The sequence below is a fragment of the Pygocentrus nattereri genome, chromosome 12 (assembly GCF_015220715.1).
Source record: "Pygocentrus nattereri isolate fPygNat1 chromosome 12, fPygNat1.pri, whole genome shotgun sequence".
NCBI classification, from domain to species: Eukaryota; Metazoa; Chordata; class Actinopteri; order Characiformes; family Serrasalmidae; genus Pygocentrus; species Pygocentrus nattereri.
Window position 1 is genome coordinate 42721450 of NC_051222.1, and position 20735 is coordinate 42742184.

Sequence of the window (20735 nt, forward strand, 5' to 3'; positions counted from 1 at the left end):
ACAAAAAAATACTAGTATCTGATTTGAGCTTATATAAAGAGAAGGAAGAATCCAGTGGGAAGTAAGTGACACAGAAACAGAGTTTATGCTGTAAAGGCTTAACAGGCTCTCTTTATCTGGTCCGTATATCATCTGTAAATAAATGTATGTATATACACACATATATACATATACACACACACACACACACACACACACACACACACACACACACGTCAAAGTAGGCCAACAGAGTCATTATGTGAACAAACCAATAATATTCACTATAAACTCCCAACATACCTTGTGTTACCTACAATTTCCTAATCTAATTTCCTTTAATACTGCACAGATAATGTATAAAGCAAAAAACAACTGACTTCCTAACTGTATTCAGAAGAAGTCTGAAATTAGAGAGACCCGGTATGAGTTCAGGGGAACAGGTAGGTAAAAAAGAAGCATGTCTAAGGACAAATATAAAAAAGTGTCAAAGGGGTAAACATGTGGACTAGCTATCACAAAACAATAAGAATGTGTGGAATAAATACAGAACTGAAGTATAAACTTTACTGTAGATAAAATGTTTGGCATGTCTTGTTTTCGCTTCTGTTTTTGGTTTGTCTTTGTATGGTTTCACCACAAGGGGGCATCGTTTTACCTAAAAACCTAATTCTGCTGTGGAGCAATAAGGCAGAAAACACAGCTGCATGTTGCCGAACCCTGGCCTACACAGTTTCTGTCAAATACATATTTATTTTGTTTTCCTTTCCTATTAATTTGATTTAAGACCTTATTTACTTGTCTGTTTTTATTTATTTTGGAAAATTGAAAACAAGGACTGAAAAAAAAAAAAAAAATGAAATAAATAATACTACTGCACTAGATGAAGCTGCACTGTTTGAGCCCCAAAGTTTGCACACACCCAGCTCTAATCAATGATCCACACAAACACGTTCATTAGTGAGGTGTAGACCAACATGGACACAGTCATCATTCTTTCTCATTCAAATTCTGTGTACCCAGTACTGACACATTAAATTCTGGGGTGAGTGTATTATTACACCCCCATCAAACACTGTCCTTCACTAATCAACAGCCGCCAACACACATTTGTCGGCTAGCATTTGCAACCCCTAACATGGTGTCCAATATCCCAGCAGTGTCAAATTCCTGATTCGAGTTCATTTAGGCTAGTCTTGGCTTACACACTATCGCAAAAATGAGCTGTCCATAATAAGCCCAGTCCACCACTCAGTCCATGATAGTGGGTCATAAAGTTCAAGAATTGTTCAAACAGCTGAGCTTTTACATGGCGAACAGAATCAGGTGATTGTGTGGCAATGGCAACAGATGGTATTCCATGTGCTCCGTCTGGGAGAGTGAGCTCAAATGTAGCATACATGGGCTTAGTGAACTTGGTGTGAAACGTATACAGATGACTTTCACCCTCAGATGAGATGCTGTAGAAGGACAGAGTTCCTGCTGACCAGTCCAAAAGTAGTCCAATCCTCTGAGTAATGGGCGTGTTCATGGTGACCTCATGAACAGATGTGGAGTAGTCCTCGGCATTGTGCATGGCATAATATGGGTACTGAAACTCAAACTGGTGAACGACTAGTTTCAAACGTTTACCCAAAAATACCTTGTCGCTTACTCCCACGCTGACCATGCCTGTCCACTCCAGTTCCCAGTAAAATCGACCCCCTGTTAGCTGTTCTCTAGACTGCACAGTTGCCCATTTTTCTGGCTCCTTTTTCTCCTCATCGTCACTGTCATAGCAAAGAAACTCTGAAAACACTGGAAGTCTAATGACCCCTTTCCCTTCTGGAGAACATGTGAGATCACTCTGTGTGTAGCCCATGTGGAGCTCTTGGTAGTCTAAAGGGAAACAGATACACAATCATTTGCTTGCATTATCTACAAAAAAGTAAGTATATTAAATGCAACTCAACTGTATGCAAGATGATCAGTCAGATTCCTGAACAGAGATTAAGCCTAGTCTAAAATCTCTCACTGGCAAACTGACCAAAACACTTACATTTCCAATGACCAGCTGTTATCCGTGAGCGATCCCCGTGGTCCAATCTACAAAATAAAGCAGAAATCAGTCAGTAACTATGCTGACCTTTATCTCGAGTGGCAAAACTACAGTAACTGAGCAAGAATTAAATTATGACTTAGTAGAGAAAGTGAACGACTACATGAATTTAATATAATGCACATACACTGATATCAGCTCCACTTACTGTATAGCTGCACTTTGTAGTTTTACAGTTACAGACTGTAGTCCATCTGTTTCTCTGATACTTTTAAACTCCAGCAGCACTGCTGTGTCTGATCCACTCAGACCAGCACAACACACACTAACACACCACCACCACGTCAGTGTTACTGCAGTGCTGAGAATGACCCACCACCCAAATAGTACCTGCTCTGTGAGGGTCCATGGGGGTCCTGACCATTGAAGAACAGGGTAACAGAGTATCAGAGAAACAGATGGACTACAGTCTGTAACTGTAGAACTACAAAGTGGAATTATATAGTAAAGGGGCTAAGGTGAGTTGTGTGTGGAAGAACTTGACTGGCCCTCATACAGTCCTGACCTCAACCCCATCCATCACCTTTGGGATGAGCTAGAGCAGAGATTACAAGCCAGGCCCTCTTGTCCATCATCAGTGTCTGACCTCACAAATTTAGAATGGGATTGATAAAAGCTACTCTAGGTCTAATCTGTAGGTGTCTCAATACGTTTTGTCCATGTAGTGTTTTTCATATTAGCCAAGAGCCAATAGTTTAGGGTTTTGCTAACCAAAGAAAATCAAACTAAAGCCATAAAATGGCTGCAATGGTCTACATGAGAACGTGCCTTGTCTGAGAATTCCAGAAGACAGGAATAAGAACCTCCATTCTTGTGAGACCTAAAGATTTCATTATGCTCTTAGGTTCAGTTAAAAGCACAAAATGTCATTTTTTTAATTTATCAACTGACTTATCAACTAATTTATCAAAGTTGTCTGATACCACCTTAACATATTCAGTTTGCCACATGGATCCTTCAGTCTAGCAGACAGCAGCTTCTCTCCAGACTTTCCTGGGTGATTGTAGCTCAGATCCAGCCATCTCAGGTGGGATGGGTTCGATTTCAGGGCAGAAGCCAGAGAAGAACAGCCTACCTTTGTGATCATGCAACCCGATAATCTGCTCAGATACAAAAAATATGAAATATTATATGTTAAAACTGTCTTATTTGCAGTGTTTATTAACCCAGCAAGAAACATTACTACATCAGTGAACACATTTTCTAACCCCAGGTTCTGGAGGATACAGTTTGGATTTTTCAGTCCAGTAGAGAGAAGTTTAACTCCTGGATCTTGCAGATCATTGTCTCCAAGGTTCAGCTCTCTCAACACAGAGTAAGTGCTTAATGCCACAGTCAGATAAAAGCATGTTTTCTTTGAGAGTTTACAGTCTCTCAGCCTGAGAGAGAAGGAAACAAAATGTAAAAAACAAACAAACAGTGGAAGTGAAGAAATACTTTGTTTTTATGAAAAGCATCACAATAAAATATACGCTAAAACATATGCTTTAACAATATAGTCTCTAATATAACATACCCCAGAATCTGTAGTTGACAGTGTGGACTCAACAGTCCACTGCACAGACGTTTTGCTCCCTCATCTCCAATGTCACTCTGGTCCAGAATCAGCTCTCTCAAGAATGAGTGTCTGAGAACTGAGGCCAAATCAGTGGAGCAATTTGCAGTAAATCTCACAGCTGAAAGTCTTTGAAACATAAAAAAAAACATTAAATAAGAATGAGTAAATGATCAATTATCTAATGAGATAATGACTGGACCCCGTGTATCACTCTGCCCTGAGTTTCTGGAGATCCGTACAGAACTCACCACTGTGAGCTGTATGCGAAAGTTGGGTGGCCCTCTTTAACGGGACGAAGGGAAACACACTGGTTGATTTTTATTTATAAGACGCTCTCCGGCCATTTGCCAGAATATATCACTTCACTGATGAATACAAATAACAGTAATTATCAGACTCACTCTAGTAACTAGATCAGCTGCCAGGTACCAAGAGTTTTTACTGAACTGGGAGAATCTGCTTTTAGTCACAGCACCAGCTGGAATTCACTACAGGACACACTAAAACTCGGCTCACTGGTGTCACTCAGTCATTTTAAACTTTTAATATCAAACCACCTACAGACAGCCTGGACCTGTTTTACTTAATCATATTTATTCGTAACTTTTATTTTTGTGTTTTAGTTCTTTATTTCTTTTCTTTCTTTCTTTCTTTTCTCTCATTTTATTTTTAATAGTTTTGTATCATTACTTTTTAATTTATATTATTATTATAGTATTATTACTTTATTAATCTCTTCTTTTGATCTGATTCTCTTATCATTTAAACCTCAAGATTGATTTTTTATCTATTTTTCTTTTATTCACTGTTATTTTAAATTTTCTTTTAATTTAAAATGATTAAATGTAGTTATTATTTTCTTTGTCATGTCAATCCCTGTTTTTGTAAATGCTCGGCTACATTGAAAATGAGGGTTGCCCTCGATGTACTCCCGAGTCAAAATAAAGGTTGACTGATTGATTGATGATTATGCTGCAAAACTTAAAATTTGCAGGGGCTTCCCAGCTTGTTCGAAGCTCCATATACTGAGGAGAGCATTGCCCATTGTTTCATTCGTATTGCTTTGTCCTAGCGAGAGATATAAGTAAAAGTAATACTTTTTTAATCCCACAAACAGGGAAATTCCACCTCCACATTTAACCCATCCGTGAAGTGAAACACCACATACACACTAGTGAGCACACACTCACTAGGGGGCAGTGAGCACACTTGCCCGGAGCGGTGGGCAGCCCTATCCACGGCGCCCATGGCGCAACTGGGGTTTAGGTGTCTTGCTCAAGGACACCTCAGTCATGGACTGTCGGCTCTGGGGATTGAACCGGCAACCTTCCGGTCACAGGGCCAGTTCCCTAACTTCCAGCCCACGACTGCTATTATTGCAGAATAGTCAGGGCATCTTTCAAATGAATCTGCCTGTATGAGGTGAATACAAGTCTGTTTATTTGTACAATAATCTTTGCCTCTATAACCACAAATTCAAGCTCGCAACCTCTTAAACATAACAGTGCAACTTCAAATTTGCCTACCTTGAAATTTGCAACACTTCTTTCAGTAGACTTGTTGCACTTGTAACTGCTCCACTGAGGGATAAGAAATAAGACAGGGTGGTGCAGGAGTGAGGTGTTACTGGTGAATAATCAAAGGAGCTTATTTTAGCATAAAATGTGATTATGGCACACCAAAAAAAACATTCCGACCATACGTTTATTTTATCCAACCCGAGTTCCCATGGGCCAGCTTACACCAGCAGAACTAGCTTAGTCTATGTTCCCAACTAGATGAAGGCTGCTTTGTAATGTAATGCTTTGTAATGCCTTGTAATTAAACTAAAATTTCAGTATCTGAATACTGCTGCACCTAATGAACATACACAAGCATACTTAATGTGCATAAAAAAACAACAACTGTACCACATCCAAAATCTGTCCAGTCGTGAAATTTCCTCACTACTAAATATTCCACAGCCAACTGTCAGTGGGATTATAACAAAGTGGAAGCGATTGGGAACGACAGCAGCTCAGCCACAAAGTGGTCGGCCACGTAAAATGACAGAGCGGTCAGCGGATGCTGAGGGGCATAGTGCGCAGAGGTCACCGACTTTCTGCAGAGTCAATCACTACAGACCTCCAAACTTCATGTGGCCTTCAGATCAGCTCAAGAACAGCGTATAGAGCTTCATGGAATGGGTTTCCATGGCCAAGCAGCTGCATCCAAGCCTTACATCACCAAGCGCAATGCAAAGCGTGGAATGCAGTGGAGTAAAGCGCCACCACTGGACTCTAGAGCAGTGGAGACGTGTTTTCTGGAGTGACCAATAACGCTTCTCCATCTGGAAATCTGATGGACGAGTCTGGGTTTGGTGGTTGCCAGGAGACGGTACTTGTCTGACTGCATTGTGGCGAGTGTAAAGTTTGGTGGAGGGGGGATCATGGTGCGGGGGTGTTTTTCAGGAGTTGGGCTCGGCCTCTTAGTTCCAGTGAAAGGAACTCCTAAAGCTTCAGCACCAAGAGATTTTGGACAATTTCATGCTTCCAACATTGTGGGAGCAGTTTGGGGACGACCTCTTCCTGTTCCAACATGACTGCGCACCAGTGCACAAAGCAGGTCCATAAAGACGTGGATGAGCCAGTTTGGTGTGGAAACTGGACTACACAGAGTCCTGACCTCAACCCCATAGAACCCCTTTGGGATGAATTAGAGCAGAGACTGTGAGCCAGGCCTTCTCGTCCAACATCAGTGTCTGACCTCACAAATGTGCTTCTGGAAGAACGGTCAAAAATTCCCATAAACACTCCTAACCCTTGTGGAAAGCCTTCCCAGAAGAGTTGAAGCTGTTATAGCTGCAAAGGGTGGACCAACATCATATTAAACCCTATGGATTAAGAATCACTCAAGCTCATAGGCGTGTGAAGACAGACGAGCGAATACTTTTGGCAGTATAGTGTAACTAGCTATATATGGACTGCTACACCTGTTAATCCTACAGTTATCTAGCAATCTTTTCTAGCTATCTAGCCTTCAGAATTTCTAAGACAAGTGAAACTAATGTGTCTGGGCAAGCTTGTCGTCGCTAGTATGCCAAGTTAGCTACAGAACTTCTTTACAAGTCAAGTTTTCACCAAGTGACTATTTTAATCGGATTTTGATACTGATTACTCACGCCATTGGTCACACTTGCTCTATTAACAAAACATGGATAAACATAAATGGATTATAGATAATAAAAAAAACGAAGTCAGTCGTGTGGTTTGACAGCATTGACGGAGGCAGATCAGAGCTTGTTTACTTTCACCTCAGCGTCCAGATAACAAATGTCTCACTCCCACCCGCTGCTGAGTTCTACTCCCTCAGTGAAGCAGTTACAAGAGCACAAATCAGTTTAGCTACAAGTCTACCAAGAGAAGTTGCAGAAGTAAAGGCAGGCAGAAGTTGTACTGTCATGTTTAAGAGGTTGCAAGCTTGAAAATAAGTTTGCATAGCCAAAAATTTATATTTTTATCTCAGCATATTTTCTGCAAGTGAATATTTTAACATACAAGCTCTCACGTCAACAATACAAGTACAAATTTTCATTTTCCATGTCTCACATTAAAAATACAATTACAGATTTTATTCTACAAGTACATTTTGCAAGATAATTACCTCCACATACTAACCAAAGATTACCTTAATATCTGAATAACACAGTTGGGGCTCAGGAGACCCTGAAGGACAAGTTTCACTCCATCAGTGGTCAGCTTATTGTAGCCAATATCCAGCTCTCTCAGTCGACACTCTGATGACCAGAAGGCTGAACGCAAAATTTCAGCACAGTCATCCTTAAGACTGCACGCAGAAACCCTGAAATGAAAAAAATGTTAACAAACGTTCACCATAATACTTAATACAACGATACACTATGGCCTGCTCCCGTCCCGGGGCCCCGATGATGGCCACCAGAGCCGGCAGGAAGGCTGAGCCCATACTCTGAGGAGGACAAACCCCTTCGAGGACAGTGGGGAGAGAAGAACACAGAGTGAGTGGGGGTCCCAAACCCAGCCTCCTCCTAATTACTTGTATTTTCCAACAATTTGCTGTGTTGGGGTGGCCAATTAGCAAAATTACACAAAGTGGTGAATCTCAACCAACGCTTGCTCATAAAAGGACTAGATCTTCTGGGTGCTCCTTTTATACCCAAGCATCTTTGTTTAAGATGTTTTATGGACACTTCACAATGTTCAGTGTCTTAATTTTAACTGCCCTCTTTGGTTGTTTTATGGACATTAAATGACTATTGTGCTTATTTAGTAAATCACAACATTACAATTCCTTTGTAAAAGGAATAATTTAGTTCATAATGGTAAATCCACCCCTATGTATCAAAGTTTGAACAGATTTACTCACTTGAGTGTGTGTGGTTGAACATGAGGCCCCAACAAAACAGCTCTCAAAAGATCTGCTCCTCTTCCCATCAGGTTGATGTGACTGAGGTCCAGACTTTCCAGTGTGCAATGTGGACTATTCAGTCCAGCATAGAGTGATGCGAGATCTCTGTCGCCCAAATTATTCTGGCTGAGGTCCAGCTCTCTCAAGTGTGCGTTGGGATTCTGAAGAGTGGAAGCCACAGTCTCACAACACCTCCCTGTTAATCTGCAGCCAGCCATTCTGCAGACAAAGATTGTATTCAGGTCCTTTTCTATGGTGCTACTTAGATGGAAAGCACTTCATGGACCTGCAACTCGCTCCCTCAAATTTAGCAATCTGAAGATTGTCCACAAGGGGGCACTAATGTGACGTAGATGTGCTTTGCTTTAATGATGCTGTGTGTTCTTGTTATAATGGACAATTCTGCTCTTTTTGATAAAGTTAGATCAAGATACTCAATGTCAAATAAGATCATAATAGACGCTCATTTAAAAATCCACAAGATGACCCAGTGACACTGTTAGAATCAGCTCTAGGTGATACAAATTGTGGTGGACATACGAATATTAAGGATACGGTGAAAATGAACACATTCATATACCACTGTTTCTAGTGCATGTATCTACTTCATGCACATACATCATATATTTTGACTTTATATCTCTGAAAATAAACCACAGTGTGTATTCATAAGCATTAACAAAGATATATATATAAAAAAATGATAGTAATTAGCTTTTTGCAGCACTGTGCTTACATTCTTCTAAGAAAACTGTTTTCTTCTGTTAGGATTTGCAAGTTCATAATCATCTACATTTCTAGTTGCATGAAAGAAGATTGGCTAGGCCATGCAAGAACATTCACCTTCTTTAGAAACCAGTCTTGAGTTATTTTGGCTGTATGTTTGGGGTCGTCGTTTTTTTGTTGAAACATCCATCTTCTCCTAACATTAAATTTCTTGGCCGATGACATGAAATATTTAATACTCCGATACTGTTTGCAGAGCTGCAGCTCCACATCATGACGCTGCCACCTTTGTACTTCACTGTGGGGGTTCTTGGGATCATAGTGCACACACGCCGATTTCTCTCCAAACAAGAATTATTGCAAAAGACTTTTGTTTATCTTTGGTCTGACCAGAATGCATTGTTCAAATAGGGCTCTAAACGCTTGTGTGGAAATGGCTGATGCGATATTCTGGTGCTTCTTTGTTTAGTTGACGAATTTTGGGTAGGATGATTACAGAGAGGATTTCAGAAATGAGTGCATTGCTTATTGTTCCATGACTACCAAGTGAAATTGACATAAGGACTAGGTTTATTTTTTACATAACTTTCATATTTTGCTAAATTGCTAAATTTCCTTCAGTATCAATAAAGTATCTGTCTATCATATTTATATTATCAATATAAAATTTGACCACTTTACCTGTCCATTTAGTCTATGCTATGACTACATACTTTTAGAAAGTCAAAGGACATTGTGTGCATAGCTATCAAATGGATATATTCATGGTAAGGCAATATAGTCTGAATATTTGTTTGTGCTCACTTTATAAAATAGCAGTTAATACATAAGACATAAAAGCAAAGATATAAAAGCAAGAAGAAAATGATTGTTTATCTCAACAGATCATAGTGTTGTTGGCTAAATACTTACACTGCCTTTCTGCAGTTCCTCAAAGCTGGGATCAATCTTCTACGACCCTCTTCAGATGTGTTGTATTTCTTCAGGTCGAGCTCTTCCAGGACCTCCCCTGAAATCAGAATGATGTAGGCGAGGGCAGAGCACTGTCCAGCTGTCAGTTTCTGCTCAGCTTGTGTGCCTGAGTTCAAGAACCTTTGTATCTCCTCTGCCATTGAGTGATCATTGAGCTCCAGAAGACAGTGAAGGAGGTTAATGCATCGTTCTGAGGAGGGAGTCTTTCTGTCATCTTCTTCTCTGAGCTTGCTCTTGAGGTACTGGATGGTCTCATGAATGTTCTGCCCACTTTCTAAACACACTGAAAATGAGTTGAGCAGCTTCTGGCTAGATTCCAGCAAGAGGCCAAGGAGGAAGCGAAGGAAAAGATCTAAATGCCCACTCTTACTCTTCAAAGCTTTGTCAATGGCACATTTATGCAAGTCATACAAAGTCACTTTTTGCTGAGGAGCCTTCTGTGGATGGCCAAAACCATCACTTTCACCAAAATCTTGGTAAAAGGTATTGTCATCATAGTAGTCATCATCATAGAAAATTGTGGCACGTTTCTCTTCGTTGGACTGCATTGCGTTCACTCCTCTGTCAGCGTATGTGTGGACAACAAAGAAAGCTGCAAGATACTCTTGAAAGCTCAAGTGCACAAAGCTGTACTTCTTCACCGGAAACATTGGATCCTCCTCCTTGACGATCTCCGTGAACAACCCTGACCTCAGTGAGGCCTCGGTGACATCAATGTCGTACTGTTTCAAATCATCTTCTGAAAACACGATGTTGCTCTTCTGCAGATTGTCGAAGGCCAGTTTTCCGAGTTTAAGAACAAGCTGCACATCTTCATTGGAAATCTTCCGAGGATCACTTTCTCTTATCCCAAGATATTTCTTCTTTTTTTCACTTGTTTGGATGAGCAAGAATCGGGTGTACAGCTCAGTAAGAGATGATGGGATTTTTTCATGGCCTCCTTTCAGCATTGGTTCCAGGACTGTAGCTGTGATCCAGCAGAAGACCGGTATATGGCACATGATCTCAAGGGTCCCTGAGTCCATCACATGTGAAATGATTCTATTGGCTACACTCTGGTCGCTGATCCTCTTCCTGAAATACTCCTCCTTCTGCAAGTCTGTGAATCCTCGTATTTCTGTCATACGATGGATCAGATCTGGAGAAATCTTGTCTATCGCAGCCGGCCGAGAAGTTATCCACACCAAAGCAGAGGGAAGCAGATTTCCATCAATGAGGTTAGTCATCAGCTCATCCAACGATGCTGCTTTGGAAACATTAGAAACTCTTTTCCACCCAAAATCCAGAGGAAGCTGACTTTCATCTAGACCATCAAAGACGAACAGAATTTTACATTCGTCATAATATTTGGTATTCTCCAATTCTTTAAATTCGGAGTGAAAGTCAAGCAGAAGTTCGTGGAGACTCTGTTTCTCATCTTTGATTGAGTTCAACTCACGGAAAGGCAGCACCAACAGAAGATCAATGTCCTGATTGGCTTTTCCTTCAGCCCAGTCAAGAACGAACTTCTGCACAGAGACCGTTTTTCCAATGCCAGCAATTCCTTTAGTCAGCACAACTCTGGGCTGTGCAGGTGTGATGCCTTTAGCCTTCTCCTCTTCTGTTTGCTCTAGGGGTTTGAAGATGTCATTGCAGCTGATTGGCACGTCCTGTTCAGGTTTCCTGAACACTGTGTCAATCTGCCAAACCTCATGCTCCTTATTCAGTCCTTCTCTCTCTCCCTCCGTGATGTAGAGCTCTGTGTAGATCTTATTTAATAAAGTAGGGTTTCCCCTCTTAGCAATTCCCTCAAAGATCGTCTCAAATTTCCTTTTCAAATTAGATTTCAGTGCTTCTGTGACCCTCTCTGAAATGCTGCATGCTGAAAATGGAATAACCATGTGTCAGAATATTAAAAGAGTTGGAAATAAATCAATGCTTATCGTGATAGTGGTTTTAAAATTGATATTTAGCGTTGCAATCTGAAAACAGTGCTCACCACTATTAGAGGCTTTTGCTGATGCCTGTTGAGTTTGTTTACCATTTGCTGGTAAAGAAAAAAAGCTGGTTATGAGGAAGTCTGGGTAAAATCAATATTTTGATGCAGTACTGTTGTAAAATACCATATGACATGAAAAAGCATACAATCTGTGCGGTTGGTGGAAGAATTTAATGAACAATTAAAAATAAGACTTTTTTGTACCTGCTGAGTGCACAACATTGATGTTTAGAGAACCTCCAATGCGGCAGCCAGTCACCTGGGGCACGGTCACAATCCCAGCATTCTGAGCCGTAATGGTGAAGCGATGAGAGAAAACTTCAGGTGGAGATGTAAAGGATGAAGATTCTGACCGATCCTCCATGATGTAGCCACAAGAGACCGTCTCAGTTGAAACGGCAGTCTATGAGGCTAATGTAGGACCACGAAATACACACTGCAAAAGAAACATCACAATATATCAGCAATGTTTTCAAATAATCTATAAAAAATGTGAGACACACTTGATTTGATTCAATAGGTCCACAAGTCAAAGTTCATTAATACAGCGCTTTTTAGAACAGGTGATATCACAAAGCAGCTTTACAGAAAAATTAGGGTCCGAGCCCCCATGATCATCGCCAATAGTGACAGATGCCAGGACAAACTCCCTAAAAGCAAGAGGAAGAAACTTGAGGGAAACCGAGACTCAGAAGGGAAACCCATCCTCCTCTGGTCGACACCAGACAGCAAACAATAACAGCTGAGAATGAGATTCGATCTTTTGTATAACATACGGAAAGGGGAAACGCCGAAATGGCAATGTCTATTACAAAGATGCAGCAGCATCATCAGGAGGGTCAGTTCATGCAGGTGGGGGTTGTACAACGCTGCTCAGCAGGAAGCTCCATGAGAGTCCAGAGGGCCGGCAAGCAGTGGGCACCTGATCAAGGCAGATGAAGCAACAGCACCAGACCTCCAGGATGGGCAGCTGTTGAGCTCAACAAAGAAACTCATAGGCAGTTAGTTCTGTTAATACAGACTGATTACAGTATACAGTCATAAGAGAGTGAAGCAGAGACTCCGGCAGGTCGAGCTATTACAGCCTCACTAAAGGGGGAGCCAGAAGGTAACAGAGACATGAGGGCCCCCCTGAGATGTGAGCCCCCCCTCTGCTCCACCTTTTATCTAATGGGGAAAAAATGTATTACCACTAAACAAGTAAACCTTTAGCTTAGTGTAATGTAGTTTTATATATATAGATCACATTTTGCAGCAAAGAAAGACCGGGACAGACCTCAACCGCATAAAAAAAAAAAACTAAAAACTAATAAATTCAGGGGAGTCTGTGTATTTTTTATTGGGCTTCCCTTAAAAAATGAAAGTGTTTATTATTTCACACACACACACACACACACACACACACACACACATATATATATACACCCAATTCCAGTGAAGTTGGGACGTTGTGTAAAACATAAATAAAAACAGAATACGATGATCTGCAAATCCTTTTCAACCTGTATTCAATCAAATACACTACAAAGTTGATATGTGGCTTCACTTTGCATGGCAGAGTTTTAACCTGCACTTGTAGATAGAGCGACGAACTGAGTTCACTGACAGTGGTTTTCCGAAGTGTTCCTGAGCCCATGTGGGAATATCCATTACAGAATGATGTGGGTTTTTAATGCAGTGCCGCCTGAGGGGGCGAAGGTCACGGGCATTCAGTGGTGGTTTTCTGCCTTGCTGCTTACCTGCAGAGATTTCTCCAGATTCTCTGAATCTTTTGATGATATTATGGACTGTAGATGATGAAATCCCTAAATTCCTGCAGTTGCACGTTGAGAAACGTTCTTAAACTGTTGGACTATTTGCTCACGCAGTTGTTCACTAAGTGGTGAACCTCGCCCGTCCCTGCTTATGAACGACTGAGCCTTTCAGGGATGCTCCCTTTATACCCAATCATGACGCTCACCTGTTTCCAATTAACCTGTTCACCTGTGGAATGTTCCAAACTGGTGTTTTTTGAGCATTCCTCAACTTTCCCAGTCTTTTGTTGCCCCTGTCCCAACTTCTTTGGAACGTGTTGCAGGCATCAAATTCAAAATGAGTGAATATTTGCAAAAAACAATAAAGTTTATCCATTTGAACATTAAATATCCCGTCTTTGTAGTGTATTTGATTGAATATCGGTTGAAAAGGATTTGCAAATCATCGTATTCTGTTTTTATTTGTTTTACACAACGTCCCAACTTCACTGGAATTTAGGTTGTATATCTGGAATTATATACACACACACACACACACACACACACACACACACACACACACACACACACACGTGCTGTCTGAACAAAACCTCGTATCTCCAAAATAACTTTACAGGAAAGGAAAAAACACACTTTACTTTTAATGTAAGTCAATGGAACCAGACGTCCTCCCAAGACTTTGGCCATTTATTTTGGTCTGTTCTTCATGAAATTTAAACCCAATATAAAGGCCAACATGCATTTTCAAATTATGTCACAAACTAAAAAAATCCAAAACTGGAGATATGAGGTTTTTTCCTCTCAACAGTAGAGATATATATATTCTCACTGTCCAAAAAGCTTGAGTCTTTCATGATGAATGGACCAACAGAAATGCTCCAAATCTCTGTACATTAAGTTACATTAAAAGTTCTGAAGGTTTCGGCTCTCTGCCGTAAAATGGGGTCACTCGTTTTTCTTTGGACAGAAGAGTTAATCCGAGATGAGCGAGTACAGATAATAACGGTGGGAAGGATCTGAGCTGGGAAGTGTTTACTGTTTACATCTGTTTACACCTGTTTCTCTTCTTCTATTCTCTTCAGATCATATTAAGATGATCTTCGGTGAATGGAGGAACAGCGAAGTAAGAAGTTCACTGTACAGTGTAGCTGCCAGCTCTGCTGAGCACAGGACAGTGGAACCTCCACACCGGCGTCTCTCACTTAATAGAGGAAGCTGCAGAGCAGCGGTCACCAGCCCTCTTCCTGAAGATCTACTCCTCCTCAGAGTCCAGCTCCAGCCTGCCTCTAACGGCCTCGCCTGCCTCTAACACGCCGGATCTGCTCAGTCAAGTACTTCTACAGCCGGTGATCAGCTGGAGGAGGACTCGAAGGCAGAGCTCCAGGACCAGGGCTGGTCACCGCCGTTCAGACTGCCCTCAGGCTTCAGCGGCCTGGCTCCTCACCTCTTCGTCCTCTCTCATCCGCTGCGGGTTCAGTCTGCACGCCATCCACCCAACAGCGGCCCTCAGACTCGAGTCTCTCCGCTCCGCCGGAGTTACGGACCAAAACCCTGACATGTTCCTCTGAGCGCTGGGGCGGCGTGAGCGAGTGGGAGCCACGCGCATGCGCGAAGCCCCTGTATTTCAGGGTGGGAACCCCCGTAGCGAGTCGACTCTTCACATGAGCTCGTGGCTCTTTGGTTCAACCTGAGAGTTTTTTTTTTTTTTGCCTGTCTTGTCCGGCAGATTTGCAATCAGAATTATGGCCAGACTGCGTTACTGTGCCAAACAAATAAACAAATTTACTTTTCCAAAATGAGCACTATAGATTATAGGCTCATCTTGTCAGTGTTTCTTTCTTTCTTTCTTTTTTAATTATTTAATTTCATTTTGTTTATACATTTGATATTTTAATGAAATGTGTCAACATCATGCCAGACTTGACAGGCCAGGGGAATCTGTAAAGAAGGGAGAGGAGAGATAAAGGGGGGGGCAAAAGGGAAATAACAAAAGGGCAGAAAAAACACAGCACAAATGACTCGGCGATGGTTCACCAACTGCTGCTCCTGAGAAAAGAGAAGAAAGTGTGACGGAGACGTACAGCAAATACTGCACAAATGACTGTGAAGTATGTGTATGTGTATGTGGGTGAGGGTGTGTGTGTGTGTGTGTGTGTTGTGAGTGCAGTACAGTATAAATTTGTCACAAGATGCACTCAATATTGAGGGCAGAAAGCTGCGACAACATCTCCCCGGAGGCCAGAAGAAGGCAGAGAAAGACCAGGGAATCCCGCCCGCCGCGGCCCCCCCAGGAGCAGTGGAGACCCTGGGCCGCATCTCCCAGTGACCCCTGCATGCCCACCCCAGCGGAAGGGAGAGGGGGACTCCGGACAGCACCCCCCCAGCCACGGAGCGCAGATCCGGGGGAACCAGAGGAGCCAGAGCCGCCCCCAGGATGCCCCCCCCATCACGAGGCAGCAGCGGAGACCCAGCGCCTCATACGACCGAGAGCTACCCACCACCCAGCAGGGCCCCATCCCCGCCGAGGGGCCCTGAGCCGCCCAGGAACACAACCACCCAGGGGAGCGGGCCAACCGCCACGCCGGAGTACCAGGCCAGGCCCTGAAGCCCCAAGGCGCCCCCCATCCGGTTTTAGCTCAGATCCGGATTTAGCCCAGATCCGGATTTAGCCCAGATCCGGTTTTAGCCCAGATGCGATTTGAGCCCAGATCCGGTTTTAGCCCAGATGCGATTTGAGCCCAGATGCGATTTGAGCCCAGATCCGGCTTTAGTTCAGATCCGGTTTTAGCCCAGATGCGATTTGAGCCCAGATCCGGTTTTAGCTCATTGAGCTCCAGAAGACAGTGAAGGAGGTTAATGCATCGTTCTGAGGAGGGAGTCTTTCTGTCATCCTCTTCTCTGAGCTTGCTCTTGAGGTACTTGACAGTCTGCTGAATACTGGTATGCCCACTTTCTACACTCCTTTGGATACTGATTAGCAGCTTCTGGATGGACTCCAGCGAGAGGCCAAGGAGGAAGCGAAGGAATAGATCTAAATGCCCACTCTTATTCTTCAAAGCCATATCAATGGCACATTTCTGCAAGTCATACAAAGTCACTTTTTGCTGAGGAATCCTCCATTGAGTGCCATAATCTTCATCATGTCTTCTACTGAAGTCATGGTCAAACCTCGTCGTCAGCGTAGTCGTCGTCACCAGCGTAGTCGTCGTCGTCAGCGTAGTCGTCGTCACCAGCGTAGTCGTCGTCGCCAGCGTAGTCGTCGTCGTCGCCAGCATAGTCGTCGTTGCCGAGTTAGTTTGTGAAACTCTCACAAGAATATGTAACAAAAAGTAACTGCCCTGTGGGGATACTGTGTGTAGTAAGAGAGCAGTTTTTATATGTCATAACAAAACTGTCAACCAGAATAATTTATTAGAAAAATGTTTGTAAGAACATTTACTACTTTTGTTACCACAATAATTTGATATTTTAATGCTAGGTTGATATTTAAAGTTTGAAGATAAAATAATTCTGACTGTTTGTAATGAATTGCTGTGTTTTAATATAGACTGATAAAAGGAAAAAAGAATGTAAAAACTGGTGGAAGCTTTCGAAGGTTTTGTTTGAGCTGCCACTTTCTTATTATTGTTCTTGTTGTTGTTCTTCAATGCAAGCCAGTGATAAAATAAATAAAACATTGGGAACAGTACACTAATTAAAATTGTCGTTTGGTTGCCATTGAATGTTCATATTTGTGAGTTGGTTTGAATTAAGAGCTCTGATTAATGAATTCTTTGAAAGTATAGCTTTTTAATTTTAATGTACCCCATAACATTGGGGTTGGTTGGCACAACTGCACAACATGAACTTTCTGGGAAATATTTTCCACCATTGTTATTTGCTTTTATTTGCAGCTAGTTGAGTTGTCCTAACATATTAAATGCCTAGGATACACAGTGGTGAGTGAAAACTGTGCCAAACAGCCCCACTCTGTCCTGCTGTTATAGTGGTGCGCCTGAAATTGTTAACTAACAAAGTCTAAACACAACACTTACCAATATCTGAGGCTTCATTTGAAGTCTGTTGAGGCTGAGTAATATTTACTGGTAGAAAAAAACAAGAATTAATTTTTATTCTCTCATTATGAGGAAGTTTGACTAATCGATTTAGCACACATTATTGTCTGCTAAACAGCATCCAATTAAATAGAAATGGTCATGGTATTTGTGCTAACAGTAAGTTTAAAGAGGAAGAAATGTAAAAATGAAAATATGTACAATTAAAACATGTATTTTTACCTGTTATGTGGAGAGAATCAATGTTGTTATTAGCCACCTGGGGTGCAACAGCAACTGGGCCGTAACAGATAAGCAGTGGGAGATGATTTCAGGTGGAGAAGTAGATGCTGATGATGATGCTTGATCCTCCATGGTGGACCCATGAAACATAATCTAAGCCAAAGTACGGACTTAAGACGCTAATGTAGGTTTGGCATTTCTCATTAAAAACACACACTGTGAAAGAAACAAAAGAGCATGTTGTCAGCATTTTTAAATAATCTATTAAAAAAGCTCAAATTTCAGTCAAAAATTCTCTGCACATAGTTCTAATTCTGTCATTCTAGCTATATTATCATTTATTTTGTGTGCTATAGCATCAACATCATCCTTCACTGAAACTGAGAGCCCAAACCCTGAAAAACAGCCCAGCTCATCATTCCTCCTCCACCAAACTTTACTGCTGACTCTGCGTTCCAGTAGGTGATGTTCTCCTGACATCCACCAAACCCAGATTCATCATCAGACTGACAGATAGTGAAGCTGATTTCGTCACTGCAGAGAACACGGTTCCACTGATCCAGAGTCCAGTGGTGGCGATTTACACACTTAGCATTGCGCACAGTGATGTTTGGCTTTCATGCAGTTCCTCCACCATCAAACACGTTGGCGCAAATGCATGCAGATCTAGAAGGCGTGTACACGGCTGCAGCCAATCTGTACGGCTCAAAATCCAGCCAGAAACAGAACCCGAACCAGAAAAAGAAATATGGACCTTTGAAAGGAAATGTTGGTGAAGGCCATATTCTGCTGCTGTTAGAAGCTGAACAGCAGCTGACACAGCTGACATGAGTAAAGAGATCATCAGGTTTCAGACGTATCCTCCTCGGTCCTCGCCTGCTTCCGCTTCCTCCTCTCTCAAACAGACTTTCAGTCTTTAACTCAAGTTCAGCCACGTCGCCCCACTGCTGCGCTCACTTCACTGGCTTCCTGTAGCTGCATCAGATTAAAACCTTAATGCTGGCCTACAAAGCCAGAAATGGACCAGCCCCTACCGACTTGATGGCAATGGTGAAATCTGGAACTGAACCACGAGCCCTTCGAGCTTCGAGTACAGCTCGGCTTGACCCGCCGTCCTTCAAGGTGCACGGAAGACAAGCGTTGAGAATGTTCTCTGTACTGGAGCCCAGGTGGAGGAATGAACTCCCACTGGCTGTCCGAACAGCAGAGTCTCTCACTGTCTTCAAACACAAACAAAAACATCTATACAAATCTATACAAATCTATACATAAGCATGCCTATACAGATTTTTCCAGTACTATACATGACTATACAGATCTAGACAGATTGATACAGGACTATACAGATGTATACAGATCTAGACAGGACTATACAGGACTATACATGACTGACAGATCTATACAGGATTATATGTATTTTATTGTATCTTATTGTTATTGTATTGCATTGAATGGCTAGTTCTGAGTTCAGCTCTGCTCCTTCTCTCTCTGTATCTACAGTGACTGTGTTTCTATTAGTATCTGAGCTCAGGACCGTCTCTCTCTCTAACCTACTGGTAACTAGCAGAGAGACTTTCTCTAGACAGACAGAGCTCTTCTTGTAAGTCGCCCTGGATAAGAGCGTCTGCTAAACGCTGTAAATGTAAACTCATTTTAAAAGCACTTACCCAAAGCCAAGTCTGAGCATTGAGACCCAGCCCTCCTTTCTGCTCGAACTATGGACCGAAAACCAGCGATGTTGGGGGGGCTATTACTGTCAGCCTATTAACTCAGATAACTCTGGTTTTTAAATATAACAGAAACTAGGGGGAAGAGATTTAAGTGGAGTGTCACTGCAGCACTTGCTGGGACACAGTACACAGAAAAGAATTATACATATGTATGTGTGTGTGTGTGTGTGTGTGTGTGTGTGTGTGTGTGTGTGTGTGTGTGCGCGTGAGTGTGTGTGCACTGTACATTTAAACCATAAAGAAAATACTACAAAGACAACATTTCAAATGTTCAAACTGAGAAGTGTATTGTGTTTTGAGAAATATATACACATTTGATATTTAATGCCAACAACACATTCCAAATGAGTTGGGACCTGTTTACCGCTGTGTTTCATCACCTCTTCTTTAATAGCACTCTGTAAGCATTTGGGAACTGCTGTAGCTCTGAAAGTGAAATGTTTTCCATTCTTGTTTGATACAGGATTTTAGCTGCTCATCAGTTCTGGGTGTCCTTTGTCATATTTTTAATTCCATAATGCATCAAATGTTCTCAGTGGTGACTGGTCTGGACTGCAGGCAGGTCAGTTTAGCACCCAGACTCTGGTTTAATACAGAACAGTGCTGCTGTAATATGTTCCTAAGTGCAGTACAGATTTCTATGCAACTCTTATTTTTATTTTATTTTTAATTTATTATTATCCTTTTTTTCCTGTAAATAGTCTAGAGATTCAGCTTTAATTTTTATTATTTATAATGTTGATAATGTTTATACTTTTTCCCATTTTTATTACTGAGTGCCTTACTCCTGTTACTCTGCTGCTGCTGTAATACTGTGAATTTCCCCGCTGTGGGACTAATAAAGGATTATCTTATTTTATCTTATCTTATCTTATCTTATCTTATCTTATCTTATCCTATCTTATCTTATCTTATCTGAATACATGCAGAATGTGGTCTTGCTGAAATAATCAAGACCTTCTCTGAAAAATACATTGTCTGGACGGCAGCAGATGTTGCTAAAACATGTTTATATCATTCAGCTTTAATGGAGCCTTCACAGATGAGCACGTCACCCACGCCATGTGCACTAATGCCCCCTAAACTATCATGAATACTGGCTTTAGAACTGAGCACTGATAACAAGCTGAGTGGTCTTCAGCCCGGAGGACACAGTGTCCATGATTTCCACAAAGAATTTCAAATGTCGGACGCTTTTCCACTTCCCCTCAGTCCATTTTAAATGAGCTCAGGCCCAG

At 41.8% G+C, this 20735-nt stretch overlaps 2 protein-coding genes across 4 annotated transcripts; both read right to left on the minus strand.

Moving 5' to 3' along the window:
• Positions 1 to 62: 62 nt before the first annotated feature.
• Positions 63 to 15232, minus strand: LOC108413167 (NACHT, LRR and PYD domains-containing protein 3-like). 3 transcript variants are annotated; one of them, XM_017685545.2, is made up of 11 exons: positions 14935 to 15232; positions 11941 to 12172; positions 11737 to 11784; positions 9699 to 11619; positions 8019 to 8279; positions 7302 to 7475; positions 3594 to 3761; positions 3286 to 3456; positions 3004 to 3177; positions 2018 to 2064; positions 63 to 1857 (listed from the first exon to the last, which is right to left on the minus strand). In XM_017685545.2, exons 2-11 carry the CDS (start codon positions 12098 to 12100, stop codon positions 1181 to 1183), a joined length of 3801 nt encoding a protein of 1266 aa, XP_017541034.1. In that variant the 5' UTR covers positions 12101 to 12172; positions 14935 to 15232; the 3' UTR covers positions 63 to 1180. The 3 variants fall into 3 exon arrangements, with proteins under 3 accessions (XP_017541034.1, XP_017541036.1, XP_017541037.1); XM_017685547.2 differs by lacking the exon at positions 14935 to 15232 and adding an exon at positions 12549 to 13024; XM_017685548.2 differs by lacking the exon at positions 14935 to 15232 and adding an exon at positions 12513 to 12532.
• A 166-nt stretch (positions 15233 to 15398) lies between these two features.
• LOC119264642 lies at positions 15399 to 17804 on the minus strand. The gene is made up of 3 exons (XM_037543246.1): positions 17768 to 17804; positions 17525 to 17572; positions 15399 to 16839 (listed from the first exon to the last, which is right to left on the minus strand). The coding sequence occupies exon 3, from the start codon at positions 16763 to 16765 to the stop codon at positions 16139 to 16141; it is 627 nt and encodes a 208-aa protein (XP_037399143.1). The 5' UTR covers positions 16766 to 16839; positions 17525 to 17572; positions 17768 to 17804; the 3' UTR covers positions 15399 to 16138.
• Positions 17805 to 20735: the final 2931 nt, after the last annotated feature.

Excerpts from the sequence above, each read along its gene's own strand:
- LOC119264642 (XM_037543246.1), bottom strand. The coding sequence starts at position 16,765 with ATGCTGGCGACGACGACGACTACGCTGGCGACGACGACTACGCTGGTG.
- LOC108413167 (XM_017685545.2), bottom strand. The coding sequence starts at position 12,100 with ATGGAGGATCGGTCAGAATCTTCATCCTTTACATCTCCACCTGAAGTT. Across the intron at positions 3,457-3,593 it reads TGTCAACTACAGATTCTGGG|GCTGAGAGACTGTAAACTCT; the intron begins GTATGTTATATT and ends CTTCTCTCTCAG. Across the intron at positions 1,858-2,017 it reads AACAGCTGGTCATTGGAAAT|ACTACCAAGAGCTCCACATG; the intron begins GTAAGTGTTTTG and ends GTTTCCCTTTAG.